Source organism: Drosophila hydei, unplaced genomic scaffold, assembly GCF_003285905.1.
Source record: "Drosophila hydei strain 15085-1641.00,03,60 unplaced genomic scaffold, DhydRS2 tig00000060-arrow-pilon, whole genome shotgun sequence".
In the NCBI taxonomy this organism is placed as follows: domain Eukaryota; kingdom Metazoa; phylum Arthropoda; class Insecta; order Diptera; family Drosophilidae; genus Drosophila; species Drosophila hydei.
Genome location: NW_022045656.1, coordinates 8,168,312 through 8,192,314, shown reverse-complemented (window position 1 = coordinate 8,192,314; position 24,003 = coordinate 8,168,312). Strand labels below are relative to the sequence as shown.

The window sequence follows — 24,003 nt, the reverse complement described above, 5'->3', positions numbered from 1 at the left end:
AAATTGCTGCGCTCTTATCAGCTGTCGCTCATTTAAGTCGGGGGCGAATAACATGACGCCTGAAGTCATAAAATTATTAGCTGTAAGCGACAGTTAACTGCCAAGTTCAAAATCGACTGCAATTGGAGGTCGAGGTAAGGCAGCATTTCCGTTATATTTGCACAAGTGCAAGTCGCGCAATCATTGAAATGGAAATGATATACAAAGCAAACTGTAACACGCGGCGTATAAGCAATATGTTCATAATTCTGTTTAATCAACTGCTGTCAGCAGAGTTAACAGTAGTACAATAAAGCAAAATGCTAGTGGATTTGGCTTTGGCTTTGCCCCTACTTGCCTTTGAGCCGCTCGTATTAGTTGGGGGCGGCACTTGATTTTCGCCCAGTTGAGTGCTGGCTGCGAAGTCGAAAGGTCTTGCCACAATGCAGAGCCGTTGTCTTATCTTTGTCAGCTGCCTGCTGGCCCTGCCCGCCGTTTGGGGCTACTTCGAAGGCTGCGATAACACCTATACGCTGCAGGCGGGCGCCACCTACGTCGAGTCGCCCTACTACCCCAGTAACTATCCAGCTGGCACTTCGTGCCGCTACAAATTCACGGCCCCACTAGACCACTCTATCACAATACAGTGCACCATTAATTTGCCATCGGTAAGCGGTTTACCGAGGCCCACTTTGTCTGCATTCTGATTGCCAATCACATTTCCAGAACAATGGCCAATGCACCACGGATAACTTCTGGCTGGACAGCGAGGGCGATTTGTTGATGCGTGGCGCTGAGAACTTCTGCGGCAGCGGCACCTTCAACCGGGAATCGCTCTTCACAGAACTGACCTTCGCCTACATCTCGACGAGCAGCAGCTCGGGCAGATTTAGATGCCAGCTGAATGTTCAGCCACAGGGCTGCAACTGTGGCTGGTCGGCAACTGCGCGCATCTCGAACGGCCAAAATGCCGCAGCAAACGAATATCCTAGCATGGCAGCACTCAAGGATATCACCAACAACTTGCCCACCTTCTGTGGCGGCACTATTGGTAGGTCGAAAGTCGTTAAAGGCCGAGCTCAATCACTCTAGTTTTATTGGGCCCATAAAGTTAATGGTTGTCTTTGACTGCAGCCAGAAAAACTAAGCCACAATTGCGTAGAATCGACATTTATTGTTAGCAGATAGATACACAGTTAGAGCACAGATTCTGAAAGGGAACAATGAATTGGCAAAGGCCTTTATTACTAAATTCATGGGAAATGAAGTGTCTTCTGATAGACTTAGTTGCTTTTCAGTTCTAAAGATTGATCAACAAATCTATTTTATGGTCTACCAGCTTAAAAGCCACATGCTTAAGCTCCTGCTTGAACTCCTTATTATAATATTCTTTATATTTTTCCACGCAGTCTCCCATCGACACATTATAACTGCTGCCCACTGCACTCTGCAGATCAGCCAGATCACCAACATCGTAGCTATTGTTGGCACCAACAACCTACAAAATCGTAAGTTATATGAAACGCTTTCTAATATATATATCTAAATTCTAATATTAACTATACTCCACAGCTAGCAGCTCTATTTATTACGCTCAATATGCCTTACAACAGATGCTGCGGCATAGTCAATACCAAAACGAGCCGAATGTGGTGAATGATATCGCTGTGCTGACCACCGCGTCGAACATTAAGTGGACACGTGGCGTGGGTCCCATTTGTTTGCCACCTGTGGGCACGTGAGTAAAGAATCGATTCATATGACTCAAGCAATCTTCATTCCATTCCAATTGCCGTGCAGTTCTAGTAGCTTTGACTATGAGGGCGTCGACGTGATTGGCTGGGGCACAACCTATTTTGCCGGCCCCACCGCCAGCCTGCTTCAGAAGGTCAATTTGATGGTGGCCAGAAATGCGGATTGCCAGACGGACTACAATGACTATGCAGTAATCAACTCTGGCCAAATATGCACCTACGACTACTTGGGACAAAAGCGCGATTCCTGCCAGTACGATTCCGGCGGCCCAGTCATCAGACGACTCTCCAGGCAATTCCTTGTGGGCATCATCAGTTTTGGCAAAACCTGCGCCGCCACCTCCTATGCGATGGGCGTCAATACTCGCGTCACATCATATGTCAGCTGGATACGTCAAAATATTGGATATTCCAATTGTGCAGTCAGCATGTAACAACTGATTAGTAAAATTGTGTCTACTACTCTAAAATCTGAATTGAAACTAAGCTAACAAACAATTTTTAAAATGTATTAAAAAATAAATATATATATAATAATGTCAAATGTGTTTATAATTAAGGAAGGAAAAGAAGTAATATATTTAGAAATTAAGATTTTTTTTTTAGATTATTTTTTTATAAATCTGTCACAAGAAATCTTATAAATGCAGATTGATTCGAGCAATCAGAAAATCACTTTTAATTCATAAGAACTTATAATAATTTTCATAGCAAGATTGTCAAATGGTAAATGGTGTTAAAAAATAAGAATATAATTTCTTATAGATTAAAAGTTAATTTTGAAAAAAAATTAAAAAAATCTTAAAACTAGTCGAAAATTATTTTAGGCTTATCGATCTAATTAAAGAGCTTATCAAATAGTGGCTAAAAATTAAATAAGCTATTGCAGCTATTCAGCTATACATATATATACATATATACATATATTCAAAGATCGTTTATTAATTGACTGGAATATTTTACATCATTCACAGCTTTTTGCCTGGGTCGAGGTAATATACAATTTCTTATTTGCAGTAACTGAAAAACCTTCAGCCCACAGAGTCAACAGTCGACTAGCTTATGTGACATTGACTTGTTGATCTACTTTCGTCAGCTCGACGAGTATGTACGAAATATATTTATATGCTTTTATATATACTCATATTCATATATATTTGCATTATGCCTTTCCAAATCAGATATAAGAGCCAGTGCAGTCTGCATTTATGATACTTGAGTTCATATTCTGTCGGAATGTTGAAGTTGCAATCTGCCAGTTGGTTTCTACTGCTGCTACTCGCCTTGGCAGACGCACAGCAATGCAGCTGGCAGTACAATCTGCAGACCAACCAGCCCATCAATATAACTAGCTCCAATTTTCCAAGTGCTCTGCCAGCGGGTAGCAATTGTCGTTATCTGCTAAAAGCACCGCCCAATCACGTCATCCAAGTGAATTGTCGCTTCGAAGTGGTAAGATTTTTCAAGGAATACTTGCTGGGACTCGAGCTTTTTACACTGGTTTGATTTCAGTATCCCGACATCTGTCAGTCCAAAATTCTGTTCATCTCGCGTGACGGAGATATTCAATTTCGGGATGCGGAGCGATATTGTCGCATGGGTCAACTGAGTCGCACCTCCAACTACCAAAGCCTGGCCTTAGCCTACCAGTCGAACAGCGCCTCCACACAGCAACGAGCCAGGCTAAGCTGCCAAGCGGTGGCACGTCGAGTAGCTTGCGACTGCGGCTGGTCACAGCCGACGCGCATCACGAACGGCGTTGAGGCAACCAAACACGAGTTCCCCTCAACAGTGGGTCTTCGTGACGTTAGCTCCAATCAGCCCATATTCTGTGGCGGCAGCATTGTTAGCGATCGCTTCATAGTTACCGCAGCGCATTGCACCACCCAGCGATCGCCCAATCGTATTTTAGCCCTAGTCGGTGATCACGATCTCACCAGTGGTAAGTGCTTCCGTTGAGACACCAGAACTGCTATAAATCCTATGCGTTTGCTACACAGCCAGCGAATCAATATTCGCCCTTCAGTATGCCATACAAAACATTATAGCTCATCCAGCCTACAACAACATTGGAGATTCCAATGACATCGCTTTGCTCCGGACCGTTGCAGCCATTGAATTTTCACGCGGCGTGGCGCCCATTTGTCTGCCCTTTGGACAAACACAGCTGTGAGTACTTGATTGTGTTTCAGAACACTTAGTGAGTTAAACAAGTACATTTTAAAGTCAATTTTCCAACGATACACCTTACGATATACCTTTCGATATACCACGTGATACAGCTTACGATAAACCTTGCAATATATATTACGATATACCTTACAATATACCTTACGATATACCTTACGATATACCACGTGATACAACTTACGATAAACCTTACGATATAACTTACGATATATCTTACGATATAACTTACGATATATCTTACGATATAACTTACGATATATCTTACGATAATCCTTACGATATAACTTACGATATATCTTACGATAAACATTACAATATATCTTACGATATACCTTACGATATAACTTACTATATATCTTACGATAGACCTTACGATATATCTTATCAAATACCTTATGATAGACCTTAATTTATATCTAATGATATACCTATGTTAGACCTTACCTTTTTTCGTTACTAAATACCTTACGACATGCCTTACGATAAACCTTACGATATACTTTTAAAAATAGCTTACAATGTACCATACGATATGCCAGTCTATACCCTGCGATATACTCTTCTATTATACTATAACAAGCAGTCTGATTATCTTAAGTTAGTGATAAAACCACTTCGAATTATTAACATAATAAAGCCTATTTCTTAAAGATTCCTGGTTTCAATTTAGTCACTTCTTTTAACAAAGTCAAATTTTATTCAAATGTGAAAACGAAAACAAATCTGTTTTTTTATTATTCATTTAGTTTGGCTTATCTTATTAGCCTTCAAGCTAAGTAGCACACAAGAATTTATTGAAGACTTAACTATAAATTTATAAGCCTTAAAGGGTCTTAAAATAATTTATCTTTACTTTAAGCCTAATAAGTACAAAGAAAACAATATTATTATTATCATAACAACGGTAGTTCAGCACAGAATATATATATTGTTACCAAGAAGCGGCACAATTAAAATCTCATTTTAAATGTTCATTTAACTGTCTTAACTCTTTTTAGCGCGGAAACCTACGAAATTGTTGATATTGCTGGCTGGGGCACTTTGGGCTTTGGCTTGTCCAAATCAAATACGCTGCAAAAGGCCAGCTTGATGACAATTGTAAATGCCGAGTGCAGCGTACGGTATAATGCGACCATAGCACCCAATCAGGTGTGCACCTACGACTATTTGGGATTGGGCCAAGATTCGTGTCAGTACGATTCGGGCGGTCCGGTTATCATACGTCAACGATCCCGCATGTTTCTACTCGGCATCATCAGCTATGGGCGCGCCTGTGGCCAGCGGTATGGCATCGGAGTAAACACTCGCATCTCGGCCCATCTCGACTGGCTGTGGCGGTACGTGGGCGGCGCGGTGTGCGCTCGGTAGGACGGATGGTGTTTATTGACTGCAATGTGATATGCTGGCAGTTGTTAGCAGCTCGACAATTGCTAGACAGCTCTCTGGGTATTGGCCTTGAAGCCATTTGATGCTTCAGCAGTTTCTTTAGCTGCCGTTGCTATACAGCCTGATGCTTCTTCGAGTGTTGACAAAAGCCTTAATTTGCATTTAAATTAAAAAGCTGTGACATGTTTTGCCTACATTTAAACAACGCACAAACTTGCAGTCCCCATTCTTCCAGCATTGCAGCCTACAGCACTGTGCATAGTTCTTACCAACTACAATCAAATTTACTGACATTTTATACACTAACCCTTGAAGAGTCCGTTGAACTTTTAGATGCTTTCATTAATTGTTTTGTAAATGTTCTTATTTTTTGATTAAAATACTTTTAAGTAATGGAGTTTTAGTTATTTGAAGAATTGATGATATCATAAAATAATAATTGCAAAAATAACAGACCTTTTCCTTGTTGACTATCTTATAGATGTTAAGTTAAATCCTGTCTGCGCTTAGAAGCATTCAATTCTTATACACTTAATATAATAGTTAATTTAGTATAATAACGGGCTTTTGTTAGCTAAGGCAGGAAGACAGGAAAAGACTGCGCTTTACGTTCTCCGTTAATGTTGAATATTTTCTATATAATTTTTTTATATTTTTTTGAAAAAAAAATGCTTTAGAAATTCCAAAATGTTTGCAAAAAATTATATTCTTATTTAGATAAAACTTTGTTTTCATAAATATATATTAAATGAATAAATATAACTTACTTATATATACTTATATTACTTATTAAATGCTTATATAACCTAATCCTCATAAACATTTACTGAATATTCTTTTAAAATTTCTTAAATCATTATTTACACATATTTTCAATATCCAAGCTTTGTGCTTTGAAGTGCATACATTATTCGACAAGTTATTTAGTTGCTTGTTGTATTCGCATTTATTGTAAAAATGCAACTCATAATTGTTGTTGTAATTGTGTGCTAACTCAATTTCTTGGCGACGTTGTTGTTGCAGGCTTTATGTTATCTCAAAATTGCGTTAAATTTTGCATAGGCCTTGAAGGCTGCAAGCCAAAAAGAACTCAGGCCCTAAACGCTTTGCCTGCTGTGTCTGTTGCCTGCTGCAGAATTAATAAATTGTTCATGTGACGAGGAAAATTGTTTTTTTGGGCAATATTTTGGCATTGTCGTGTATGTATTTGTAATTTGTTTGGAACGCAACTCAAGTAGGTTTTTAATTGAATTCTGCTGGCAATAAATACACAAATAAATAAATAAATAACAAGGACTGACGCTCAGCTTCGATAAAGCAAAGTTGTAATACCCTGAGAACTGCTTCAATATGAAAGATTTGACTCAAGCCAGCTATTTGATAGAATAGCGTCTTTGATACACAAATGCAATATTTAACTATAATTCCTAACATTGTGATCCCCGCTCTTAAACTAAGTTTTAATACCAGTAAAGTGAACTTATTTGAATACCACATTTTATGACATTAATGCTAACACGGCACATTCTGCAGCAACAAATACCTCAATTATGCAATTTTGACCATCACCATTTTTAAATAGAACAATAGAGAGCAGAAGCCGTTATGTATTTGTGCTTTTATTATATGTAAAGTCTCATTGTTTACAGTTGTTTACTTCCGTATGGAGATTTGTTGATTTACATTCAGATCTGAATTCTAAGCAGTCGCTGCATTGAATGTCCCTGAAAAGAAATATAATGAGTATTCAGTTGTACAGTTCAATGCCTCACTTCTCGCCGTTAATAGTTTAACAAAATTTAAATTTTTCGAAAAATAAATTGTTGTTTTGAGATTTTTCCAGAAGTTGGCAATAGACAATTATTTATGAATTTGTATCGTCAAAACTTTCAGTGAAACAATTTCGAGAATGCCATCCAAGAGCGTTTCGGCTGTGCAACGTGTCACTAAAACAGTGAAGGTCTATCAGCGCCATTTTAGTGGCCGAACTTTATTGGAAAAAAGTCATGATGCGTTGGGCATGGGTATCCATATGTGCCACAACCGATCGTGGCCAGTACGCGAGGAAAGTTATGCGGCTGTTAAACTACTGCTACAGAACCGTAAATTGGGCAACTTTAAAATTGGCACCAATAATGCGAATATGAATTACACTAACGAAATGAGCACAACTCCAGAACGCAACCTTTTGGCGATAAGGCATGTATGTGCGAAACGAAATAAAGAGGATAAGTCAAATGCCCAGTTGCTGGAGGATTCAACTCAAGGTCAAGTTGAGTCAACTGAGAAAGCTGCACAGAAAGATGAAAACGAAGACGTGGGCACTGTAGGAAAGGTGCTCTTTGAAATAGACAAGAAGGAAGACGATAAAGCGCGACAGCTCGAAGCGGAGGCGGAATTGCTAAAGCGAGTGACCAATCGTCGACCAGGTTTCCGCAGGACACTTTCAAAGAAAGTTATTGCACCGTATTCTACATATCACACTCACAGAAATACCTGGGCTGAGTTTCGCCATCGCATGATTTATGGAGGTATAGGCTATTAGGCATTTCATCTCATGGTACCCAAAAGCACACGCTCTTGCACACCACTTTCGGTTTTAACACAATTTCGGTTGACATTTTATCCTTCAATTTTCGAAAATTCAACAAGTTTCTCGAAGAAACTAAAAATTTATGTTTCCTATGCTAATATCAATCTTGACCCCAGAGAAGAATAAAGCAAATTTATTGGCATTTCTTGCCAAAAAAAAAAACAATTTTTCTTGTGTATTTTTAGCTAGTCTACTGCCCAAATGTTCTATATAGATATCTTTGAGCACGTATTAAATAGTTCTATTAACATACGTTTAAAATTTCAATTGCAGATATGGATTACTTTGGTATAAAATAGGCTATCTCTGATGTGCTTTCATGTAACAAAGAAATTATATGGAGCTGCGTTCATTCGAGTTTCAAATGAAAAAAAGGATACCAAAATGAAAGATATCCGAGAAAGTTACGTAAACAGCAATTTTTAATTGTGCGAAGACCAAGTATATTTAATAAATAGATACGTTTTTGACATTTTCATCGTTATGAAACAATTTAAAGTCTTTTCTTTTATTTGCATTCCGACTCCCAGCACATAATTAAACAATTATGGGCTCTTCGGTCAAGTATGCCGCTTCTAGTACTTAGCCCAATTTAACGCGAACAACATCAAAGACAACGTCAAAGTGCAGTCGCGACTAATTGCGCCAACAAGTGGAGAGTACAATGAATTGCAGATTTTTCATATACATATATAAATTCATTTATATGTGTGCATTAAAATTAACTCGCAAAAAGCACTAGAAATGGCAACAACTTAACAAAAACAATGAACACGAAAATGAAATCAGAGAATTTGCCGGGCAAGTTAATTGCATGACTTGGCCAAAAAGGGTGCAGCACGTCGTATAACGGGATGGCTGCTGCTGCTGATGTGCTGCGCTAGTGGGCCACAGTGCTTTGCATAAGAAGTGTCCTGAACGCTCGACCCTCGCGGCCGTCAGGCCTCGGACCACGATGCAGCCATGTCCTGCCTGTAATCCTTTGGCGTACTTTTTCATTTTTTTTTTTGTTTTTGCCCCATTGATTTTTTGTATATTATAAAATTTATGCTGCTTTGAAAAAATGTTGTTCTGCTTTGTTGCAATCTGCACTGCCGCCGACCCCGCCACTTCATTTTGCGCCTTTCTCTCTGCTTTATTGTTTTTCTTTTATGCCAAGCGCTCGGCGGCTTTTGTTGTCGAGTGGGCCAACAACGACGCCAAGAGCTCAAACCCCAAAAGGCTTGACAATAAAAATTATGAAGCGTATTACTTGAGTGCACTCTTATTTGTATTCGGTCCTTTCTTTAGCCACTTTCTGCTGTTGCTTTTTGCCTCTTGCCTATCTCTCGCTCTTCTAGGCACACAAAAAAGTACGTGAAAATATGACAAAGTATGTCGCTAGTTGCTGAAGAGCAAACTTGCGTGTTAAGTAGCACAAAAGCGGGGCAAGAGCTCTTCACAAATAATAATAAAAGACAATGGCCAAGCACGGAAATACCTTAAGAACGGTCTAAATTATAAAACTTGCAGTTGAGATAGGCCAGAGCTCAGACTAATTGCATATATTAAACTAAAGTAGAGTTAAGGAGGTGAACTATACGCGGTATACCGTGATCTTTGGGCTGCAAAAAAATAAAAATATACATTTTTAAAGAATGATTATTTCACTGTTCGATAATAATGATAAGAACATCAACATCAAGAGTCTGACTTCGTTGCAAGAAAGAAGACTGTGCTTAGCTATAGCACATTGAAGGTCTCCATCTTCAAAGTTAATGCAGACTAACTACTGTTTCTAAGATGGCAGGCAGTCCAAGGAGAAAGAAAAGCCGCGACGGACTGACCAATAAAAAATCTATAAATGTGACTGGAACAACTTCTAGATTTTGCGCTAGTAGTCCTAGAATCCCATTTATTTGTTTCAACATAGTTAACATGTCGCTGCTTCTACAGTCAAAACAATGTTGCCTCAGTTTTATGTGTCGAGCTATTATGTAAACTTACTAATTTTCTACTTAGATACAGATAAGAGAGTTTCTCAGTTTTGAATCGCGTCCAAATCACGCGTTAAACATTTAATCTTAATGCACAACCAAATCGAGTGTTAAATTTAACAATTTTATCAAAATGCCTTCAAGTCGAACTCTGTCTCTATTTCAAAAAACGTTGCTCCAACGCAAGCGCGAGTCGCATCAGCAATTTGCATCAAATTCGCAAAATGGCAAAAAGAGCAACGCTATTTCGCAGCGCCGCGAGCCAAATCCAGAGTATCATCACGCACCTTCGACTTATGCGATCAATTTCAAAAACTTTCATCAGAAAATTAAAAAGGACAACGTCTACATATCACACTGGAATGCCAGATATCGATGGGCAGACTTTCGCAGACGCATGATCTATGGGACACATGATATATAACACGATAAATAAATGCAATCAAAAGGGTGAAAAGTACGTATCTAACATATAATTAGTCATGACAACTATTGATCTGATCGCAATACTTTGTATAGCACTGAAATTGAGAACATGAAGTAAGATAGCAAACCCAGCCCATACCATGTTTAATTATTTAACGGATCAATGCCCGAATAACATTTATCAAATTTTAAAATTTTAAATTTTAAAACAGTATTTCCTTCAAAGAGTATTTTTGGTAGTTTTGAATAAAGAAATTCGAAAAACCAAAAAAAAATAATTTCCTTTTGAGCTAAATTTGGATTTCTTACATAATGAATTGAAGCCATAGAAGCGCCGATATATATATATATATATATACATATTAAAGCTCACGTATAAAACGCATAAATATATATCTATATATATATATATATAAATATAAACATAAACATATATATGAACTTACAGTCGGATTGTAGTATGTCATGACAAGTACTTAAGAAGTATAGCCAGTTATATAAACGAATTCAATATTCGGAGTTTTTGAGATTAACAAAATTCAAAATTCCGATTTATTGTGGCCACATTGAAAATGTCCTTAATTCGTCGCGACTGCTTCAATATGATGCGAAAAGCAACCTCTTCGCTTTGCTCCTACCGACAAAACGCAAACCTGCTAGATACTAACGTGAGCACTACAATCGATTCTATTCGCGAGATGCACAGTAATACAATAGTCAAAAACTGGATGCAGCGCAAGGCAAACAGCAAGCAAACTGTAGATGACTGGAAACAACGAAAACGATCCAAAGAATTGCTGAACCGCAGACATTCGATGAAAGGTGAATTCAGGTCAAAGCTTGCGAAATATCACTGGGCAGAGTTTCGAAAAAAGTTGATTTTTGGAAAGTTCTCAGTGTAGCGAAAATGCAATTTGTTTATGTTCTTTTGTCTGGCGCACACTTTGATAAGAGCCGACAGACGGTGCTTCAGGCAAACGAACATCAACTTCAATTCAACTTCAATACACATTAGATGATCATCAGTGATGGGCGCGACTCCGTTTTCATGTGGAAAGCTTCGCGCAATAACGAGTATTTCTTTATTACGAATTATTTAAGTTTGGATAAGTGTTATAATGCTTATAAATATATTTATAAAAATTTGTTGTGTTTCTATTAATCTTTTTTTTCCATATTTATAAGAATTAATTGATCATTATGGATTATATGGCAATTTTCCAACGAATACATTTTTTCATCAGTTCAATTTGTTGCGGTTTAATGTTTGTGGGCCTTATCCTACTATATTATATTTTATTCTACTATATTACAAGTATATCAGATTCGCTTTTGCCTGCTATTGGTAGCCAGGCTTAGATGTGAGCTGGTCAGTCTATCCACGTAGCTGATACTCTCAATCGCTAGATTCATTATATAACAGCTCCAGTCATAGAGCTCCATATGCTCATTCCATTATATATTATTTTGTATTTATATATGAAAATTAATTGTGTCTAGCTAGGGGAAAATGTCAACAGAACCTAATTAATTTTTTATGAAAAAATATATTGCAATTTTCCTAAAAATAAATACCACACAAAATATGGAATTAAATTATATAATATACAAGCTAACTACTGAGCAAACTATCTCGATTTTTTCTATATATAGGCTTTCAGATAGAAACAAATACAAAGTCTTCTGTCTTATATAGACGTAAATGTAATTCAAATGTCTTAGTTGATTACTGAAGCTAAGCCAATACCAAAAGCGAACCATAAAGTCGTTTGGTCACGTGTTAATTTGTCTTTGTTTATCAGCGTAGCTAAAATATGAAACTAAAAGGCCAAACAGGCATTTCGCAATGTTTTTATTGATGTGAACGGATTTAATTGGCCTACTACGTGGACAACAAAGCGAACCTAATTTCTGACCACACATTGTGGCCGATAAAAAAACATAAAAGCGAAAAATCCAAAATATTTGCCAGCGCAAAAAATGTGCAACAAATGCATTCCAAATGCGCAAAACGCCGCCAGTTCGCCAAAGTGTGGTAAAGGACGATTTGTAACGAGATGTGCCAAAGCAATATTTGTGCTTAAATGAATATTTAATTGTGTCATTTGCATAAGCATTGGCGACTTTGGGGCGAATGCGATTTGTGGAAGTGCCGTCATTTGCTCTTTTATATTGATATGGCGGCCATTTTGTATTTCGGTGTTTTGTGTACAACGATTTGGCGGCTTTTGTGCGACGCGTGGTTTTATGTAACGGTGCCACCCAGCCAGTAACAGTCCCAGTCCCAGCCCCAGCCCACCGCCCCCCGCCCCGCGCTAAAACGTCAATTCCATGAGCCGACATGTCGATATTTTTGCCAATTTTTAGCTGCCTCCTGCAAATTGCTTTTTGAGCTTGTTAGAGTTTGGCACACACGCTAATGAATAGTCAAAGTCCAAGCGCTTGCCGCACTTGCCGCTGCGTTTCGCATTGCATACTTTTTGGCGTGGCGTGGCCTGGCGAGGCAGCAAAACGAGAACTAAACGCCAATGCTTAGGCGCGTATTACGACAGCAACGGCCGACGGGGCGCCGCCCATCATCGACGCCATTTTGTAATCAAATGCAGCGCAAAAATATGCAAAGGAAATTTGAAAACGTTTCGACTGAGAGAGTAGCACATAAAAGAGATTTTATACAATAAAATGACAGAAGTGAGGTTTCTAGACTCATTTGCATGCATTCATTTACCTAAGATTCCCTTGTAAGCTATTAATAAATTCGATTGAAGCAATGTTAAGCAGTGTTCACTGTAGTTGAAAGTGTAGTTAAAACACTGCATTTCCCCAGAGCAAGCTCAACCCGTTGCTGTTGTTTCTGTTAGTGGATGCTGCTTTTCAATTAGTGCCCCAGTCTATGCCAGCGATTTCTATGCCTAGTGCCACGCCCATCGGGCAGTGCAGGCAATGCGCAGCACTTGATGCCGCCGACTGCAGTTGACGTCGCCGCGTTTTACGTAAATTGAACAACAGCACCGAACAGACGAGCCTCACAAGGCACAGACATGTGCCACATCCACACACACACACATAGAGGCAGAAGAGCGACCTATACTCTTTCACTGCAACAGCACCCAAATGCAGGCAAAGCCTCAAAAACGGACAGCTTAGTCAGACAGGGAGTCTGAGAGCCTGCTCCTATATGCGACTGGGTTTTGAAAAGTGCATTGCAGTTAGACCAACATGCGAAAAGAAATAAACATACGAAAAAAACAGCAACAAGATGAAAAAATGCCTGTAAACGTGGCCAGCCGCACCTTGAATACACTTGCGGAAAACATTTAACTCAATTTTAAGGATTTTTAGTGAAAAGACAAAGTATTCGAGCAATGAAATGGTACATGAGAGACGCCCAACAAATGTGAGTAGAATTTTCAAAATGTACCATTTTACATGTACCAACATTTGTAATGTACCATCCACAGCAACTTCAACTGGTAGAATATGTTTAGCATAGATATCGAAATTGATCTTTAAGCCACAAATGTACCACATTACATGTACCAACATGTACCAACATTTGTAATGTACCATCCACAGCAACTTCAGCTGGTAAAATATGCTTAGCATAGATATCGAAACTGATCTTTAAGCCACAAGCTGCATAGACAGCTAAAAGTCAGCCAAACCGTTTAGCCAGACGAGGCTCAAGGAGAAGCATAATGGATAAACAGCTAAGAAGCAAGCATCCAGAAGATCTGCACAGCTTACCACAGACACTAAGTTTACTCTTCTAAGACAAGCGGAGCTGCAGCAAAATATAAATAGCTTGAAAGGCTCTATAATGGAATAAAATAAAATAAAAATAAAAATAAATAAATATAAATAAATATAAATAAAATAGAAAAAATTAAATAAAATTAAATCAAATGTAATAACATTAAATAAAATGGAATAAGAAATCCCTAAGTTTAATGATTGTGCTTTTATTTCAGTAAAGTTAAAAGAGAGTAGAAATAACAGTCATAGCTGATAAATGTAAGTGAAACAACATTAATTAATTTATTTTCAATTTAATGTTTAATTCCTCATAATGTGACTGAGGTTTGGCACTAATTCCATATATATGCATGTGTTTTTAAGATACTAAATTTGATTGTACAGGTTTTACACTCAATAATAATAACAAAAAAAATTTGATGTTTACTTAAACAGACAAAAACATTTCATGCCAGTTTCATTATACTCCACGTTAGAGTATGCAATAAAAGTGCAAATAAAAATATAATCGTTCGCTGAGGGGCAATAGAAAAAATGGCAGCAACCGCATAGACAGTGACTGGCAGATGATTTGTATTGCCTTTAAGCCTAAAAGCATGCTTCATATGTTATGGCAAACGTTTAATTATTTATTTGAAAGGAAGACGACATCACATGGCAACGCAGCAAGCAGCAAAGCAGAAAAGGAAAGAGCAAAAACGAAAGCCAAACAAATCAGTAGAAAGCAACAACATTGCAAAAATGCTGCAATTTTTATTGACAGAACATCAGAAGAGGGCACGAACGGCGATGCGAGGGGACGAGGTGAGGGCGTTGTATCTGCTGCACGAACTGCTATTGCCAGCAGCCATTCAGGTTAATTAGTTGACATTTGCGCTTAATTGCAATCTGCGTCGGGGCATAGAGCGCCAGCGAGGCGTTAAGATTCTCATTCATGATTGATGACTCAATTGGCTGATGCGCCTGTTGGCAGACCGCTCAAGCATAGCGCCAAACTTGACACCCACTTGACGGCAAGCAGCAGGAGTTGATTGAAAGCCAGGACGATATCATTTGAAAGCTTCGTAAGCAGGTACGATAATCATCTAGTTCGATATTGAGGCAATCAACACTTCGTTTAAAGACGATGGACTGAGATAATTTGATGATGTATCACATTATGTATATATGGGAACTGTTGGGAGATCTTGGGTATTCTTGAGGAAATAACTCTATGACTGATTGATGGACTAATTGTGACTGTTTGACTAACTGTCACTTGCTAGCTGATTGACAGGATAACTGATTGACTGATGTAACGATCGACTGATTGATACTCTGGCTGACTGAGTGACTGGATGATGGACTGATTGATTCACTGTTTCTAACTGTTTGACGAACTATCAGACACGCACTGAATGGCTCATTTACTGGTTAACTAATTGAGTGATGTACCGATTGATTGATTGATAATTTTACTGACTGTCTCTAACTGGCTGAGTGCTGGACTGATCAATTGAATCCTTAACTGATTGATTGATGTACCGATAGATTGTTTGATACTCTGGCTGACTGAAGAGTTTCATTCAGTCACTACTTCAACCTTACTGACCGTTTAACTGATAGATTGGCTAACTGACTAAATGTCTGACTAAGCGATGAACTTGCTAACTTAACTGATTGATTAACTGTGTTGGCCTGACTGGATAACAGTTACTGACTGACCAACTACTTAGCTAGCTAACTGATCGACTTTCACACGGATTACTGGCCGGCAAGCCGATTGCCTGATTGGCTGACTTACTGCCCTTCTGATTTGATAACTAAATGAACTGATTGATGGACGGAAGCACAAAGCAACCTTATGCTTATCTGATATAAGAAAAACTCTTTCAAGTTTGATTCTATTTACAATCAGCTCGTAATACTCATTATAACAAATCATTAAGAATAGATTTCGGCAATAACAAATTTTACTTTTACATGGTTTATTCTACTTAAACTCATTTATGTTTGCTTTAAGCAATAAGCCACTTCGGGCGTCTTGGTTCTGATCCACTTGATAAAGGAGGCAACGCGCGTATTTACCGATGGCTGTTGAGTGGCGCAGGCGTAGCCGTAGCTGACTATGCCGACAGCCATAAGGCGACCATTGCTGCGCTCGTACAGCGCTCCGCCGGAGTCATATTGGCACGTGTCCCTGCCTGGGGTGTAGGTGCAGAAGCTGTGAGCTGGCACAGATCCCTGGGTGAGCGAGTTGCGGCACTGCTCGGCGCTGATCACATCCAGCGTCGTCTTCAGCAGGCGATGCGTCTGTGGCCCGCCATACGAAGTGGTGCCCCAGCCGGCAGCCAGCAGCTGTTGCCCCACCAGCGGCAATTTCCTGCCATTCTCGGCTGGCTGCAGGGGCAGGCAGGCAGGTCCCACACTGCGATTGAACAGGATGGGCGTACGGGTGCGCAAGAGGGCGATGTCGTTGCGCAGCTGACCATTTGCTTGGCTGAACTGCTCGTGAGGTATGAGTGCATCCAGATCGTAGCGACGCGTATAAAACGTCTCGTAGATGCTCGACAGATCGTGCTCGCCCACCACAATGCGCAGCTGGGAGGCGTGGCTCGTCTCGGGACTGAGGAAACAGTGTGCAGCAGAGAGCAAATAGTGACGATGAACTACAAGAGGCGAAGCTTAATAAATGTTCACTGATTTCCGCTCCTGTGATGCTGTGTCCACTTACTGATTGCAGCACCGCAGAACACTTTGCCGTGTTTCTTGGTCAGCACGCCGGCCATAGAGGGAAACTCGTGCAGCGCAGCCTCGTCGTTTGTTGGACTGGCGATCCTTTGTGTCAGACTCCAGCCGCAATTGCAATTAGGCGCTAGGGCTTCGACGAGGCACGAGAAGCGGCCACCGCCCGGGCTGCCCAGCGGATAAATGGACAGAATTTTGGCACGTTCTGCGGAAGTCTTTGCAGTGCGCCTTGGCAACTGGGCCAACTTAGTTGAAGCGGGCGTGCTGCCAATTCGACGACCATTGTTGGACTCGTCGTAGAGCAGCGAGGCAACGTAAGCCAAAGCATCGCTAACGCCCACATCCTGCAGCACGTGCAGCACCTCGTTCGAAAAGTTACCATCATCATCATCATCATCATCATCGGCATCAGCATCAGCATCAGCATTTTCGTGCTGCTCGCCCGCCTCCTTCTCATCCTCAACCAGCTCCAAAGGGGTTGCCTGTGTTGTCGTTGTCGTGGTGCTCGTGCTGGTGCTGGTCCTGTTGGGGCTTGTGATTCGCGTTGGCAGCTTATCCCTTAACTTTGGCACCAAGCTAGCGGGTCCTACAGCTGTAGCCGCCTCCTTTGGCTGCGATATGTAGGAAATCACGGCACGATTCAGAAAACTTTGCCGCTCAAACTTGCCAACGCCACAAAAGTATTCGGAGCTCGTCAACAGCTCATCGCCCTCGGCATTGAAGTGAAACACCTCAGCGCGACAGCGCGTGTCCTTCACCAGCTGTGCGCCAGCAAAAAATACAAATAAAGAGAAAAACCAATTGTGCAACAATTAACAGATTAACGAACTATGACAATAAGATATCCTGTAAAAAATGGAGATGAATGGAAATATGGAACTCGAATTGGTAGCTAAATGATATAGAGAGAATGCCTGATGGACGAGTATATACGGCACATATATATTTATATTAAGTTACTGTGCTGTGGTATTAGAAAGCAAATAAGAGAGATATAGAAGGAAATTGAGAGCTATTTGTTGATTTGACCAAATAAGAATGATAGAGAAGGATCATCAAAATTGAGAGCTATTTTCTGAGTGATAGAGAAAGAAATTGCAATAAAATGAAATCAATTTTAGCTTTTCACTGGTTTAAGTTATATATGAAAACTATATTCGTGCCATCATGTTTGAAATAGCACATAATTCTGAGAAGATAATAGAGAATTGTCCAATCGTATGATCTCATTATTAAGTAAGTCGTCAAATAGCTACGTTCTGCAGAGCGATTTTTAGTAAAATCTAAAAATAGTAAACCTTTGAATTATTTTCGAATATTAAGCAATTTGTGCTCAAATGACAAATCTTATTGAATATTTCAGGATTAAAAAGTTATCAATAACTTAAGCAGCAGCTGAAATATAGTACATTAAAATAGTATTGCTCTTGCTTGGTCAGCATTCCTTATGGCCACCGATTTAAACAGAAAATTAATTAAAATTTTTCACATCATATTCTCTGCTTCACTAGACTATTTGAAACAAAATAAATCTGCGTCTCAAGCCGTAATAGATTTTTAGTAAGCCTTAAGGCACCTAAACTTGTTGCCGTTAAGCTTTAATCCTAATTGTGATCCTTAACGTTATGTCACCAACACTGTTACGCCTTCAGCATATCCCACAACATCTTCGATCCTCCATAACCCACCGTTTGCAGCTGCAGATCACATTTGAATTGTAGCACCTGATCCTTGGGCGCTTGCACCGCATAGCGACAGGAAGTGCCCGCAGGATATTGGCCAGGATAGTAGGGAGAATTGATATAGATTTTCTGGCCCGCCTGCAGCTCCAGCTGATGATTACACTGCTCGTACACTGCCAGAGCCACAGCTAAATGGCACACGAAAAGCCAACACAGACACTGTAGAGGCCGCCACATGATCTGGTCAGCGTTCAACAAAGCACTGAGTGAGACGCAACAGCGACAGCGACTTAAGAATTCAAAAGTCCGAATCTCTTGTTGGCTGGCCGCCAACATAACGGAGCCTTTCATCGAGACTTGCCGCCGGCTATGGCGCTGACAGCTGACAGTCACGCGAGCCGCACCATAATTGGAAGCTTCTCAGCGCCAGCACCCACGCCCCACGCCCCACGCCAGCGGCTCGGCTTAAATATGCGATAATTAGGGTATTAAAAGCCGCCAACGAAAGCAAAACCCATGTCGAAAACCAAAAAACAAACAAACTGGCCAACTAATTGAAAGAAAGTGCAAGTGTGTCTCAACGTATCAACTTGTTTTTTAGCATTTTGCCTTTGTTTTCGGTCTTGTTTTTGTTATTGGGCGCAAACCAGTTTCGGAAATGTGGAACAGACACGAACAGGTAGTGCCAGTTGGGGTAGGTAAGGGTCAGCAGGAGCTCGAAGTGTATGGCGTGCTGTTGTGTCTCAGACAGATGATAAAGGGCTATGCCATTTGTGACTACAAATAAGCGTGTCTTAAAGAGAGACTTTGAAGACAAAGACAAAGATTTAAATAAGAATTTTCTTATATTTTTTATATTTTGTCTTATATTTTAGCTGCTTTCAGTTTATGTTTAGTTGTTGGGTTTCTAACCGTGTCTACTTGATTTTCTTATAAGCTAAGGTCTTCACTAGCATAAACTGAAATTGGAAATAATATTGAAATGTTTAATTAATAATATATTCAAGTATAACTGAACTCTTATTCCAGAGTCAAAAGAAAGCTAGTCCTGGGGGCCTGTCGAAACCTTGGCTAAGCTTTGAAATCAGCTCTGCAATCGCTTACCTCCCACAAGCTAATTATATTCCACCTATATATTATATATGCCCAACTCTCTTTGTTTACAAATTATTATTTTAAAACTCTCATCAAATACTGCGCTGAATTTATTTGATTGCCTTCATCTCAAATTGACACTCATTTTAGCTTTAGCCGCCAAACTTTAAAGAGAGCCACTTGGCATTACCCATGCCCCTGGCATAAGCCAGCCACGTGCCCCACTCCTGGAGCAGCTCATTTTTTAGAGCTTTTCAAGCGCTGCTTAATTGGATGTGCTCCATGCTCCACGCTCCTCTGTGCTTCCTGCTGCTGCTGGCGGCGCCACACATGTGCGCAATGTGCTATAAAAAACTACAAGTTGCCGGTGGTAAGGGTTGGCTCAAAGAAAAAAAAACGGTAAGCCAACACAAAATGATGGCAAGTTTGTCGCCCATTTCGTAAAATAAATAAAAAAGAAGTCGAAAAAAATAGACACAGAGCGACGGATGGCGCCGCGGCTGTCACGAGGCGCGCAGACAAACGCTTAATGCTAATATTATTTTCTTGCTTAACAAGCGTTGGGCAGCCCGTAGAGGTGGTGTGGCTGCTGGATCCTACCAGTGGCCGGTGGACTACAGAGTGCTGGGCCGTGTGACTTATTTGCGCAAGCCATAAAAAATTTAACTTTATTTCGCCATTTTTAATTTCCTACTCCGCGGCGCGCATTTGGCGTAAACAGTCAACGTTGGACAATAACTACAAAACGCGGGCCGAGTCCGAGCCAGAATCCCGGAACCCAAACACCGGACCCGTACATAAGCCGAGCCAAAAGAACAATACGAAAAAACTTGGCTGCTGCTGTATATTTGTATATTTCGTCTAGATCTTTTTTTTTGGCTGCATGCGCGAGCGCGGAAAACAAACAGCAAATAATTCAAAGTGGATACAACTAAAGCAAAGTCAAAGCTAATATACGAAAATGTAATAAAAATTAAAAAGAAATAAAAACGAATTAAAATGAATTCAAAGTCGGCAACGGCAAATGAGAAACCTTCCAAAGGATGCGACAGTTGTGCGACTTCCAACTGAATGCCTGAGCACATGTGTTGGCTTCTAATGAAGAGTCAGAGTTTTGATGTATTGAAAGAGATTTAAGAGCTGGCTATTCGCTCTATAATTTCTATATATGTAAATACAAACTGATAAATATGACAAAAAAAAATTCTCAAAAAATACACCTGATAGAAACAGCTTGTAAAACGCGCGCAAAACGCGCAGAAACTTGCTTCTGCTTGCTGCACTGCAGTGTGCTCACCAAGCAGTACACTGCTGTGCTGGTTTGAAACTTGGCTAATAAGCAGTGCATGGCTTTACTACATTAAAAGCAGTTTTAGCCAAACGAAATTAGAGCACACTTAGTTAACACACTTTAGGCTATAATTTTGCAAAATTATCAGACGTATTGAAAGTGAATTTTAAAGCTGCAACTGCAATAGCAATAAGACGTCAGTTTGTTTGGCAGCCTGCGTCATCATAATAAAAATTATTACGCAAAAGCTTATAATTGTATTTACGGGAGCAACTTCTTTCTTTCTAAGCCCGTTTAAAATTTGAATAATAATTTGCACTTGTCAACAAAACTTAATTTGTTAGCTTTACGGCGTGTACTTTACCACATTCTCCCTAATGCCTTTTGCCAATTCCCTTTGACAATTTGCAATTGCCGCACTTCGCTTTTAAGCCAATTGCAATATTATAATACTCATAGTTAACTAACTTCAATCGTATGACAAAAGAGTCAAATTAATGCCCTTGTTAAGCTAAATAAAACCACATAATAAAGCATTGGGAAACATTTCAGTTTGCTGATACACCTGAGCGTCAATGCCATCGAATTCACTTCCGTTCTAGAGCCAAACCCGCAGTGAGCAAATGATTGGCACAATTAATGAACAATAGAATGTTTTGGCCAGCAGTTCGAGCTGACCCACAGGAAGTGCAGGAGAGCAGCACAGCACTGTGGGCAGCCGAAAGGAAGGCAGGCAGGACCACATCGACCGAAGGAAGCGATGCGCAACAGTTGCATGAAGTGCGGGCACTTCAAATTAATAAGAGGAAATGCGAATTACAATGGCCTAGGGGAGTGGGAATGGGAATTGGAATAGGAATCGGAAAGGTCAGCGAGTGGAACGCCAGCAGCTCTTGGCCACTGGCATGTCCTGTTTACTGTGTGCGGTCCTTTCTCACAGGTGCATCTATTGTGCTGCGTGATTGTGCGTGTGATTCCAAGCAAATCGCGAGTCTTGACCAACGCTTTGATGCGCACCGCTCGAGTGCAGCGTAAATCTAATTAACGCTCCTTAGAGCCTGAGCCGCCAACGCCACAGGACGCCTCGGCCAAGGACAAAGAATGCAGCGATCATCGATCATCCGTTGTGTTTGCTTGCGTTTGCGTTGCGATTTGTTGCGCCACTGAGAAAATGGAAAACAACTCAAGGGAGCCTGAGCCAGGACTACCTGTCGTCAAGCACTTAGCCTGATGAGAAACGCGCTCCAGAAGTGCGCACATATCAAATTACCAATGCATTGCTTGACACGCCCCTGGTCCTTTGGCTTAATGGGCTGTCCTAGATCTAGAGCGACTCTTTAACTAATTTATGGTTTAGTAAGACTCCAGCGAATGGGTTTTTCTTGCTTCGGGGCCTCTTATCGACCACCCACTTGAGAACATTGATGCTGTGCTGTCTACTTATTGCGGCCCATCACACGCTCGCCACTCTAATCCTGACTGATCCTCGGCCTAAATACCTGTTAACCTGTTTCTGTATACAAATATTGCTAACAAAGCGAACTGTTTCGAAAAGGAACGATGAAATCTTTGATATTTATTTCTGGCTCTGCCACAACAAACAAGATTTTCTCAGCACTGACGATGCTATCGGTGCGAGGGTGGGCCCAAATCAAATTGCTTCTCCTCGTCCTGGGTTCCCACAGCCAGCTCTGCTTGAGCTCTGTGTGTGTGACCTATGTTCCATATTTTGCAATTTAGATTTCTACACGATGTGCCTGAACGCTGCGAACGAGCGACTGCTGCAGTTCCGCTTGCCGGAAGGAAGTTCCAAATTTTATTGTTATAGCTATGTCCGCCTTTGGGCGCATTGAAAAGAGTTTCTCGAGCAGCTATGGGCGTGGCCGTAACATGTGATGGGTTGAACAGAGTGAGAGCTTGCTTCATTTGGATTGATACGGTGAGAGACTGAGATAAAATATATATTACGTGATGTTATTAAGAAGATTTCGGCTTCGCTTGCAGAAGAAACTGTCTAGATGAGCCTATAAATGACTTTAAAATGTATATAAATTATATATATAAAGTATATTAAATATTATTGTGAAAATATTAAGATGCAAAGCAAACATATTCGCCTTTATTAGAACAAGTTGATCTCGCAAACATAGCCTAGTCCAGACCAGACCCAATTGCCAACACTTGCCTCATAAGATTGAATTGATCTCAGCTATATAGTATAGTCGAAGCATTGCTATTTTCACTTATCATATCTATACCTCAGCACGTATAAAAATGTTTATAAATATATATATATATTAAAAAAGTTTCTTAGTCTATTTTTTCGCTCATATCTTAGATCAATAAAAGATATTAAAGTTATTTTTTTATTTTTATCATTTGCTTGACAAATTCCTAGACTTATCTTCAACAATATACTGTTATCTTAATTTACACCGCCCACGACATAGCTGCACCCCTGCCAAGGTTCCCAGCACTCCGTTAAGTCCACAATTGTGAACACTTTCCCAAGGCAACGGCGCGATGGAATTCGAATTCCCATACGAAATGTGACTTTTGCATACACATCATGCGTGGTACCTGTGGCCTGTACCTGTTATCCTTACCCCGCTAGCCCGCTTTCTCACGGCCAAACGGTAACACTCCAACGCACACAAAAGGACATCCAACCCTCGGAACAGGTTCCTGCAGGTTCGCCTCTCGCTGAAGTAGGCGCTTCGTCTTCATTTTGGTATCGTTTGGCTCGGTTTCGTTTTATTGATTCAGCTCGTTGATCATAATAAACGATTAGTGTGCCCCGATCCTTGCTGATCCTTGCCCAGCATTTTTGCGCTGCTGAGAATATTTGTTCCTCTAAATGCTTCTTTGTGCCGTTCACACGCACTTGTTACTCAGTTTGTGGCATATTTTTTTTTTTGTGTGGGGCTGGGAAAATTATTTTTCTTACAAATTTGTATTATATTTTATCTTGTTTCATGTCCCTGTGAGAAGCCTTCGGTGCCCAACAACTTATCTACGTATTTTGATAAGCATTTCGTTGCGATAAGCTGAACTTACGACTATATAGCAGCCCAGATTTATGTGGCCATTGAATTGCTTGGAATTAGCAGTGATTTCCTAATGATTGGCTGTCACTTGAGAGTTTATG

The 24,003-nt window shown here is 40.2% G+C and overlaps 4 protein-coding genes across 4 annotated transcripts; 3 read left to right on the top strand and 1 right to left on the bottom strand.

Annotated features, from left to right (window-relative positions):
- The first annotated feature begins 361 nt into the window (after positions 1-361).
- LOC111594151 (venom serine protease) lies at positions 362-2,226 on the top strand. Its single transcript, XM_023307329.2, has 5 exons — positions 362-647; positions 706-1,030; positions 1,389-1,487; positions 1,552-1,717; positions 1,780-2,226. The coding sequence occupies exons 1-5, from the start codon at positions 423-425 to the stop codon at positions 2,165-2,167; spliced, it is 1,203 nt and encodes a 400-aa protein (XP_023163097.2). The 5' UTR covers positions 362-422; the 3' UTR covers positions 2,168-2,226.
- Positions 2,227-2,809: 583 nt separating this feature from the next.
- On the top strand, positions 2,810-5,610 carry LOC111594152 (venom serine protease). The gene is made up of 4 exons (XM_023307330.2): positions 2,810-3,185; positions 3,246-3,675; positions 3,734-3,902; positions 4,922-5,610. The coding sequence occupies exons 1-4, from the start codon at positions 2,970-2,972 to the stop codon at positions 5,289-5,291; spliced, it is 1,185 nt and encodes a 394-aa protein (XP_023163098.2). The 5' UTR covers positions 2,810-2,969; the 3' UTR covers positions 5,292-5,610.
- A 1,453-nt stretch (positions 5,611-7,063) lies between these two features.
- LOC111594159 lies at positions 7,064-8,028 on the top strand. Its single transcript, XM_023307343.2, has one exon. The coding sequence runs from the start codon at positions 7,219-7,221 to the stop codon at positions 7,852-7,854; it is 636 nt and encodes a 211-aa protein (XP_023163111.1). The 5' UTR covers positions 7,064-7,218; the 3' UTR covers positions 7,855-8,028.
- An 8,018-nt stretch (positions 8,029-16,046) lies between these two features.
- Positions 16,047-23,582, bottom strand: LOC111594164. Its single transcript, XM_023307347.2, has 4 exons — positions 23,483-23,582; positions 18,476-18,657; positions 16,774-17,548; positions 16,047-16,708 (listed from the first exon to the last, which is right to left on the bottom strand). The coding sequence occupies exons 1-4, from the start codon at positions 23,580-23,582 to the stop codon at positions 16,047-16,049; spliced, it is 1,719 nt and encodes a 572-aa protein (XP_023163115.2).
- Positions 23,583-24,003: the final 421 nt, after the last annotated feature.

Bases quoted from the DNA above. Each gene is read 5' to 3' on its own strand.
- LOC111594152 (XM_023307330.2), top strand. From the start codon at position 2,970: ATGTTGAAGTTGCAATCTGCCAGTTGGTTTCTACTGCTGCTACTCGCC. The intron at 3,186-3,245 runs GTAAGATTTTTC...GTTTGATTTCAG, and splicing joins TGAATTGTCGCTTCGAAGTG to TATCCCGACATCTGTCAGTC. The intron at 3,676-3,733 runs GTAAGTGCTTCC...TTTGCTACACAG, and splicing joins TGATCACGATCTCACCAGTG to CCAGCGAATCAATATTCGCC.
- LOC111594151 (XM_023307329.2), top strand. From the start codon at position 423: ATGCAGAGCCGTTGTCTTATCTTTGTCAGCTGCCTGCTGGCCCTGCCC. The intron at 648-705 runs GTAAGCGGTTTA...TCACATTTCCAG, and splicing joins GCACCATTAATTTGCCATCG to AACAATGGCCAATGCACCAC. The intron at 1,718-1,779 runs GTGAGTAAAGAA...ATTGCCGTGCAG, and splicing joins TGTTTGCCACCTGTGGGCAC to TTCTAGTAGCTTTGACTATG.
- LOC111594159 (XM_023307343.2), top strand. From the start codon at position 7,219: ATGCCATCCAAGAGCGTTTCGGCTGTGCAACGTGTCACTAAAACAGTG.
- LOC111594164 (XM_023307347.2), bottom strand. From the start codon at position 23,582: ATGAAGACGAAGCGCCTACTTCAGCGAGAGGCGAACCTGCAGGAACCT. The intron at 17,549-18,475 runs GTGGGTTATGGA...GCTGGCGCACAG, and splicing joins GTGATCTGCAGCTGCAAACG to CTGGTGAAGGACACGCGCTG. The intron at 16,709-16,773 runs GTAAGTGGACAC...CGCCTCTTGTAG, and splicing joins GTTCTGCGGTGCTGCAATCA to TTCATCGTCACTATTTGCTC.